Here is a 9,532-nt window from a genome sequence, read left to right as displayed (position 1 = left end):
CAGAACTGTCACTGTATTATAGTAGTAGTAGTAGTAGCAGCAGAAGCAGCAGCTCGAAACTGCTCACAAAGCTTCTATTTCACAGCTTGGGCTGCGGAAGGATATTTTACCTTGTTTACCCTGCAACCGGCTCATTGAGTGAGTGGAAAAGGACGGGGGGGGGGGAGGTGGGCTGGCAGGCGGCTCGCGTGATTGATGCTTCCTTGGCTCAATGAGGAGGCAGCTCAGCGTGGGGCGGGCCTTCTCCTCTGAGCCAGTCTGCTATGCGGCGGCGAGGACGGGGCAGTCAGCCCTTGCACTGAGGCTCGGTGTGAGTGTGGCAGAGTCGCTGCCGCCGCTCCTGACATTGAGTAGTGAGACACAGCAAGCGAGAGAGAGAATCCCAGCCACGTAAGTAGCTATTAATACATGGTAGGGAGATGATGTCTTGCTGAAAGGGATTGGCCCGGCCATCCCTTTCCTCCCCCTTCTTCTACCTCTAGGAATAAAGATCAGCGCCTGAAATCATCATCATCTTTTAAAAGTGGTTGCATTCTCTTCTCCACTCCTGTTCTTCGCATCTCTGGACTCGGGGGGACAAAGAGGAGGCCGTCACGGAGAGGGGCTCCTGCCTGCAGCATTTTCTTTTTTATTATTTTGTCGCTAATGGTTTTTGCTTGCATGTGCATTGCACTACAAGATCGGGTGAACACCGAAGGAAGGAAAGAGCAAATTAACTCTACGCAATGGAAAGCTGAGAGCATTGATCTGCTCTTGTCCTTGGTTGCACTTTTTGTCTGATCAAAAGAAAAAGAGGGGGGGAAATCACCGTTGCAGCGCGTGGATCTTTGTGCACCTCTCTTCCTGGTGGTGACGGTGCCTTTCATATTAAGAACGTCTTTTCTCTCCATCAAAACCGGAATTTGGCTGAAAATCTATGACCAAATAGCACACATTCGCCCGCCCCCCCTTTTTTTGTTTCCTTTTGGTCGGCGAAGCTTCTTAATGACCCTCTGAAGTTAAATGCTCCCTCGTTATTTTTTGTTGAATTTCTGGGTAGCCTTTGCTATCAGGAAAAAGGTTCAGACGCCATCTACAGTTAAAACGTAGGCAATTTTCTTTTCTTTTCTTGAAAGAGCAGCAGGAAAACCCACACGTCTATTACAGCACGTTACCTAACCCCATTCTTTAAATCGTGAGAGTATTTTGACGGAGTCATTAAGAAATTAAATACTGATAACGAATCTCTTTCTTCACCCCTTTTTAATTTTTCTCTGTTGGCTTAAAAATACGTACATACTGTTTCCTGAGAGGCTGCATTTCGTGAACGTGCAAAATTTTCATTTTGAATTACTTTGCTGCTCCAGGGGAAAAGATACACAACGAATCGAAGGCGCCGGGTTCGCTGGGAAGAACCCTTTCGATTGATTGCACGCTCCCCGCTCCAACCTCCCACACCGCCTCGCTTTATACTTTGGACTGTAATCCCAAATAAACCTGCCCTCTAAGCACCCTTTCAGCAGCAGCAGCACAAAGGCATTGTTGCGGCTGGCCTGTGATAAACGGCTGATCTTCAGATAACCCAAAGGGTGTGTGGGGGTGATTTGGGGGCTTCTCGGAGGGTTTGATCTCTCCTTCCCCATGAACATACAAAGGTCAACCCCAATCACAATAGCACGATATGGAAGACCTCGGAATAAAACCCAGGATTTTGAAGAGCTCTCGTCTATAAGGCCAACTGAGTCCAGCCAGAGTTTTAGCCCCAACCTAGGCTCGCCAAGCCCGCCAGAGACTCCCAACTTGTCGCATTGCGTTTCTTGCATCGGGAAATACTTACTGTTGGAACCTTTGGAAGGAGACCACATTTTTCGAGCCGTTCATCTGCACAGCGAGGAGGAGCTGGTTTGCAAGGTAACAACTTTCCTCCTCCCCCCCCCCCATAACACACACAAACACATTTTCTGTCTAGCACGTTTATTTTTAGAGGGGACTGGCGGAAGGGAGGGAGCCCTCGATTAATTTAACCCACTGGGTGAAATTAAACAAAACAAAAGCTTTGCATAATTGAACACCTCTCAGCAACTTTCCAGACAATGGCCACGTTATAACGGTGGCCTACAGCCAAAACCGGGCAGGCGGGTGGGAGAACTGTAGTGGGGGAGAGAGAGAGAGTTGTGTTTAAAGGCTAGATGGTTGCATATGCAATCTAATTTTCCTCCTCTCTACATTACACTTTCAAAAATGAGGATTCCTTTATAATTGTAGGTTGTTGTAACAGGATAACTCTGTGTGTGTGTGTGTGTGTGTGTGTGTGTGTGTGTGTGTGTGTAAAACAGTCTGTGCAATCTGGCGACTGCAGACTGGCATCTTTGTCTTAAGACCATAATCCTGTACACTCTTACTTGGGAGTGAGCCCTGTAGAACAGTGGGGGACTTTTTAACCAAGTGAATGTGTATAGGATGGGACTGCAAAGGTGATTTTTCATCCACTTGAGTCCCAAAGCCCCTTTATGTGGATGGATTGTTTGCAAACACTGCCCCCAGCATTCCAGCAAGGACCAAGAGATTCTTGCACACACGCACATTTTGTTTGCTTGTTTTTATTAGGCAAAGGGAGAAAATCATATGGCTCACACTTGGTAGATAAGTGTGTAGTTTACCCTTTTCAACCTCTGGCCTCTTCGGCTGGCAGTTGAAGGTGAGGGGTGGGAAAAGGAAGTCCACATGCTCGCTTATCAAGGGAAGCGGCTTCCATTCACTCAGAGGCAATACGGTTTCCTTTGTTCCTAAACTGCTGCAGTTACTCTTCCAGAGTGACTGGTGCGCCAGACTTCTGTTCCATCCCTTTGAACTATTTCTTCAGGAACAGTTTGTGTGATGACTGTGCGGAAAAATTGCTGCTCTTCACCACCACCTTCTAAATCCTTGCATTGTTCCCCCAAATGTTTAATTTCCGGCTTCAACAACAAAAAAATAATTGTTGCAAATGCTGGTGAGCTGTGAAACCCATAGTAGACACAGTGACATCCTTAAATAGTTGCTTATGGTTTTGCAGGCAAATAGATGTTTTTTCTCTAGATTCACATATAATAGGAAAATTAAGTTGCCACCCCCACCCCCAGCAAGTTAATCATAAAGGTTTGCTTTGCAGGGCAGTATAAATGCGCTGGCCACCTGTGAGTCGTGAATCCAGGATCTCAACAAAGATTTAGTACTCCATAGTTTATACCTGATTATGTCAGATAGTCTCTTGATCGTGTAGGGCTTCCAGTGTAAGGTGCTGGAGACTGGAATAATGGTGCATATTGCTTAAAATGCATACATTACTTTGTAAAAATAGATGCAAATCAAACTATTCATGGCACCCTGTTGTGGGAAGACCAGTTGAGAGCCAAGCAATATATTGACATGTGAAAATGCAGAAGTCTTGCAAAGCTGCTTAATTTTTAGATTGCTAGGAGTCTGCTTCCTCCTCTCCCCAAACTTTAGTCATGTATGTGGTTAGGAGATAATACCATGCAACAAAAATGTAGCGCGCATAAGAGTGAGCATCTTTCCTCCATTGTCATGAAACTGTAAAAATAAATTCCTGCTGCTTGATAGTATTAGAAGCGTCCTTCATAGCACCATCCTAAAAACTATTGGAACTTGATCTCTTGTAAAGCTGCATAGATTGAGGGCCTCAAAACATTCTGAAAACAGTTTTGTGGGTTCCTCCTCCTCAAGTGTGAGGATCAGATAACAAAGGCATGCTGATGAGTCTTCACTTAAATGGGCCCTATCTATCTATCTATCTATCTATCTATCTATCTATCTATCTATCTATCTATCTATCTATCATAGTGTATTTATATACTGCCAGATCTCTCTCTTGTATAAAAATTTAAAATAATTAAAACACTTTCACAGAATAAAAACAATCCAAAACAATTCACAGAATATAACAATTAAACAGTTTAAAATATGTTTTAATTAAAAGCTTCAGAAAACATGTGTGCCTTAAGGGTCTTCTTGAAAGCAACCAGAGATGGAGAATCTCTTATTTTGTCAGGGAGTGCATTCTAAAACCCTGGGGCAGCCACAGAGAAGGCCCAGCAGTTTATGTCATCCTAAGGCCCTAGTGTGTTTTAAGATTCCCAAGAATCCCACTGATTTCTGTTTACTTCTCATTGCTAGGTATAACTAAGTTGTGCTCTGCTTGCTGGATATTTTGTAGATGTGAGAGTGTTTGAGGTACTGTGTAAGTAGATAGATAGAGAGATGCTGAAAAAGCATGCCTGAACAATGACACTAGCAGTCCTTCCATACTTTTCAAGTCAAGTGGCCTGCTTCTCCATTAGAGGAATACACAGCTCAACAAAGAGAAACCTTTGAGAATTCAATCAAATGACCCTTTTGAAAATAGCTTGTATACATTTAAAAGTGCTTGGAAGATTGTTTTCCAAGGAGGCCTGTTGGAATGTAGAGGGGTAGGTATCTGTTCTTCACTTACTCCAACAGCTTCTGTTATAGTTGTAGATGTGATCATGTGGAAAAAGTTGAGTTACTTCCCTGGTGTAGGTTGTGCATGTCTACTCTACCCTTTCCTTTCAATAGGCCAGCTGGCCTCTTAACCCACACAAGGGAAAAAGCTCCTCGCTCATTTTCCAAATTCTTGAGGAACAGCAGGAAGGACTGTGGTGAAGCTGTCTGTGGAATGCTGAAGCTTGCACTTGTTTCTCAAACTCTTGCTAAAGTGCTTCTGAAATTTCTTAAAGATGAGGGCTGCAGTACTATGCAGGCGTAAGACCCATTCAACTTAGTGGGACTTATTTCTGAATAAACATTCAGATGGTCAGGCTGCAAAGTGCTGTCAAGCCGGGTGGCCGGCTTGAAGTCCCCCAGCTGTCCTTGGACTACAGTTACAACCCCCCCCCCTCCAGATACATCTTATTGTGACTAAGGGTGATGGGAGTTGTAGTCCATCAATATCTCAAGAACCTCAGGTTGGCTGCTCCTGTGCTATTCCATCTTGGAAAAGAATAAGGATGACCCTTGTTTCCTTCTATATTGTGTTTCAGTGATAACAAGGAAACGCTAGGTCAATTGTTCTCCTAGCTTGTAACACTTATCCTTTGCATTGTGCAATATGGTTACCCTGCGTTCTTCAGTCATAGCATTAATCTGGTTTTGTAACTTCCTGACCTTCATTATTGAAGTACAAAGACATTTGAATGGCACAGAATTTGCCCATAATGGAAACCTTTGTCTTGCATTAATGATGTTTTCTTACTGCAGTGCACCCTTTATTTTCAGTGATATTGTCCTCTTGCCCCAGATTTGTGTGACTCTTCTAAATGTCTCAAGTACTGATTCATTCATCATTGTTGGATTAGTGTGCCATTTTTTATATTAGAATTTCCCAGCATGCTTTATGGTTTCTTACAATTCATTCACAGATGGTGTGTCTGCTGTTAAAGAGACACTCGGCTATTTAAAGCAGAGTTTCACAACTTCAGCCCTCCTGCTGTCTTTAGACATCTCCCATCATTCCCTGCTACAGGGGTCAGTGGGGATGATGGGAGTTGTAGTCCGACAGCTAGAGGGCTGAAGTTGTGTAGCCCTGGTTTAAACTTGGCTTAAAAAAAAAAAAAAAGACATGTAGGAACATTTCCTAAGACTTGAGATAGACAATTGTGACTGTTTCAGGGAGAAGAGGTTTCCACCTGTCCACCAGCATATTCATTCATAGCAGCTTCCCATTAGGTACCTTGCCTTCTTTTCTTCCATGTGTGCCAAGTGATAAGACATGGGGCTTTCTAATCACCTCACCCCATCTCCTGCTCTGGGCTTTAAAAAATAGAAGCTACGTACTTCCATAGCAAAGCAACAAAAGCTTTAGCCCGGTCTTTTCGTTCATCTCTTAGGCACTTGCTGTGAGAGACAGACCAGGGCCTCTTTCCCCTCTTATCTGGACAGCAAGAGCGCCTGGGTAGAGTCTTCTTCATACACCTCCACTGCTAACTCCAAGGCTAGCCAGATGGAGCATGGAGAGCTGTGGTGCCTAAGGAGAAAACTCTGCCAAGGCCTCTTTTTCTATCCACATGAGGAAGGAAGAAGGGGTTGATGAGGCTTCTGCTTCCTGAGGTGGTAGAATGGCTCCTACCTCTTCAGATCACAGGTGGGAATCCATTTTTAAATGCTCTCCATGATTTGCTTTTAAACAAACAAAAACTACCACCACCACACCTCCCTGCAAGTAGACATGGACAGGCCTTTCTCCCTGAGGTTAAATTGGTGGCTCTGAAACTTCTAAATAAGTTGCACGTGTGCTTTTTAATGTGATGGAGCCATTTCCCCCTCTAAATGACACCCCTGCAGGCTGAAGTGCTAAATGTCTCAAGCAACACCACCTCCTGCTGCTGTAGACTAGGCCTTAAAGAGTGAGTGGCTGAGGTGCATAATCCGCTGTGGCAGAGCACTTCCCTTCTGTTGCTATGTAACAGAGGCACACTGGATAGGATGAGGTTCCAGAGCCCTTAGGCTGAAATATGAATGAAGGTGGAGCCAGTAGGTGGAGCCAGTATTGCTGGCCCACCAGCCCTTGCTCAGTTCAAAATATTATCCCTGCTTTAAAAAGAAATACATTTCAAACTATGGCCTTAGATTGTTTGGTCTGCTCGCAGTCTGAAAGTGAAATTGGCTTCTTTTTATTTGCAGAGACGGTGGGATGCAGAAATGATAACCAGTCATAAGCTCAAACGGTAGCACAACATAGATCACAGTAAAATATGTTAAGTGCCTTTTAGGAAGCATAGTGTGTTCTGCTTGTCCTGTAAGGCCTAGGCTGGAATTTCATCCAAAAGAAGGGAGTACCTCTCAGTCTTTTTAGGCTTACATTTCTTGGGCTGTTTTTATAATACCCCGACCAGCCCTTTTAAATGCATGGGGCAGGAGTGTGGGCACACAACTCTTCCCCTACTTGGCACACTGTCATCTAATTTTTGTGGGGATGATGTAGACAAAAGGTCTCTCAGCAAACAGTTACAATACTACTTCAGTGTATTTGAACCGCACGTTGGGGGCAGTTTGTACACACACACCCCTGCACGTGCTCCCTCTAACAGGGATTACCAGATGTTATTGACTACAACTCCCATAATCCCCAAGCAAAGGCTACTGCAGCTGGGGATGCTGGGAGTTGTAGTCAACAACATCTGGGAATCTCTGTTAGAGGGAACACTGGGGTGGGAGGTGATATACAGATTCACGCTCCTCTCCCATGTTGGTCAGAGTATTGTCCGAACTGGTCCCTCCTTACTTAATACAAAAGCATTGGCCATTCAATCAAATCTTAACTGATATCAACATCAGAATTTAAGTAGAGAGTGTGAACTGTTGCTTTTAATGATCTTGCTTTTAGAGAGCTGTATTGGTTTTACACCTCATGATGGTTTTATCTCTTGCATGAGATAGGAAATTAGTTCATCCCTTCCCTTAGCTAATATAAATTTCCTAGCCTAGGGGGGTGGGTGTGTGTGTGTGTGTGTGTGTGTGTGTGTGGTGGGGAATTGGCGTGTGTAAAGAAGAAAGTATTTCCAGGCTGCACAATGCAACCAGTCGTTCAATAAAAGTGCCTATTATAACTCTAATGTCTGCTATATTGTGAGCTTTCTTAGTAAATAAAGTCATGTGCCTGCAACTGTTTCTCTCTCTCTCACACACCCTCTTTTAATTGCCCATTGCATCTCTCTAGGTGTTTGATGTTGGCTGCTACCAAGAATTACTTGCGCCATGTTTTTGTCTGCCTCCTCATGACAACATCAACCAAATTACTGAAATCATTCTTGGGGAGACAAAAGCGTATGTGTTCTTTGAAAGGAGCTATGGGGACATGCATTCCTTTGTTCGAACCTGCAAGAAGTTGAAGGAGGAGGAGGCAGCCAAATTGTTCTATCAGATAGTGTCGGCTGTAGCACACTGTCATGATGGTGGACTGGTACTGCGGGATCTCAAGCTGCGGAAATTCATATTCAAGGATGAAGAAAGGTAAGGAGCTGCCTCGTCTCCCCCTCCTCGCATAAATGTATTGGGACTGTGATGTGGGTTGTTTTTTAACGATTAAGGTTTATTGTGCACTCTTATTGTTAATGCCTCCACCACATGGAAGTGGAGTGCCTGTACAGCATAGTGCAGCCTCTCTTGTTTGTAGAGAGCAGGTTTGTTCTTGGCACTGGAGTGCGTATTAGTCCTGCACACAAATATACCTTTTGAGTTGTGGAATTCTCTCCCCACCCAACCCCTTTAATGTGGTTTATGGAGAAGAGAAGGGTGCTTAATTTTGAGTCATGATGTCAGATCCATCCTACCACAGCAGCTGGCTTCTAAAAACGTATTCCTTTCTTTCCACCCAGTGAAAATGGTTCTTATGTAGGGATGTGCGCAGAACCACGGAGGCGCGGTCCGGCACTGGGGGTGTGTGTGTCTGGCTTTAAGGGCGGGGGGGGTAGTACTTACCCCTCCTGCCGCTTTTTCCCCTTCCGGCACTCCACTTCGGTGCAAAGTTTTTGGGGCGGCAGAGTTCCTCCTTGCCGCCCCTGCCCCCATCGGTGTCCGGGAAAGGGGGAAGTTGCCGCCACGCATGCGCCCATCGCAGCGCGCGCTAGCTGCTGCCACACGCATGCGCAGCACACATCACATGTTGCGTTTGCGTCTGTGACGTCCCACACGCAACATGTGGCATGTGTGGCACGTGCGGACATGGCGGTGGCGGGCACATGCGTGGCGGCAACTTCCTCTTTTTCCGGACAACGATGGGGGCAGGGGCGGCAGGGAGGAATTCTGCCGCCCACAAAACCTTGCACCGAAGTGGAGTGCCGGAAGGGGAAAAGCGGCGGGAGGGGTAAGTACTACCCCCCACCCTTAAAGCCAGACACCCACCCACCCCGCCGGCCCGGCCCAATTCCGAACCGATTTGGAGGCCTCTTACATGGCCCCGGACCGATTCTGTGCACACTCCTATTCTTATGCACAAATTCTTTTCCAAGTTACTAAATGATAGAATGATGGCTGCTGTTCTTCGTCTTAGGTGTATGCTTTTGATGGGTTTCATTCTATTGTAGGGTTTGCATGTTTGTAAGTCACTTTGAGAGTTTGCTGTTAATAGAGAAGTGACTTGTAAGTTTATAAAACAACAAGGAGGGGAGATGAGCAGAAGTAATTTTTAGCATAGATTTCCAAAAATCTGATGGTTTGTATTCTGTGTTGACCCAATGTGGCCTTAATGCTTCTGAGTCATAAATCTTGTCTACCCAAAAGTTTGGCATGGGACTTACTAATGCCTTTCAGGAACCTGCCATCGAATGGGTCAACAGGCTTCTGGCATTTGTTATGGGAGGGAATATGAAATCTCCGTGTAAAGGGAGTGCCTTCTGACTCAAGGAATCAGTGGGCCTCGAGGAAAGAAATTAAAAGGCTTGAATCATGCAGATCTGCAAAGCTTTGGCATATGTTACTGCTTCTTTTCTAAGTGGGGCTGCCACCTGGTGATGTAAATTGAACCAGTATTAGAAGA

General features: G+C 45.1%; 1 protein-coding gene across 3 annotated transcripts in view; it reads left to right on the top strand.

The window, feature by feature from the left end:
• The first annotated feature begins 255 nt into the window (after positions 1–255).
• TRIB2 (tribbles pseudokinase 2) overlaps positions 256–9,532 on the top strand; it is a 31,876-nt gene continuing 22,599 nt past the window's right edge. The window contains exons 1-3 of one of the 3 annotated variants that reach the window (XM_053285596.1): positions 263–390; positions 1,347–1,890; positions 7,715–8,007. In XM_053285596.1, coding sequence (XP_053141571.1) covers positions 1,621–1,890; positions 7,715–8,007 — 563 coding nt within the window. In that variant the 5' untranslated portion in view covers positions 263–390; positions 1,347–1,620. Of the gene's footprint in view, positions 1,891–7,714; positions 8,008–9,532 lie in introns of all 3 variants that reach the window. The other 2 variants (XM_053285597.1, XM_053285595.1) reach the window with 2 other exon arrangements.

The sequence above is a fragment of the Hemicordylus capensis genome, chromosome 1, assembly GCF_027244095.1.
Source record: "Hemicordylus capensis ecotype Gifberg chromosome 1, rHemCap1.1.pri, whole genome shotgun sequence".
Classification (NCBI taxonomy): Eukaryota; Metazoa; Chordata; class Lepidosauria; order Squamata; family Cordylidae; genus Hemicordylus; species Hemicordylus capensis.
This window is presented reverse-complemented; position numbering and strand designations above follow the sequence as displayed.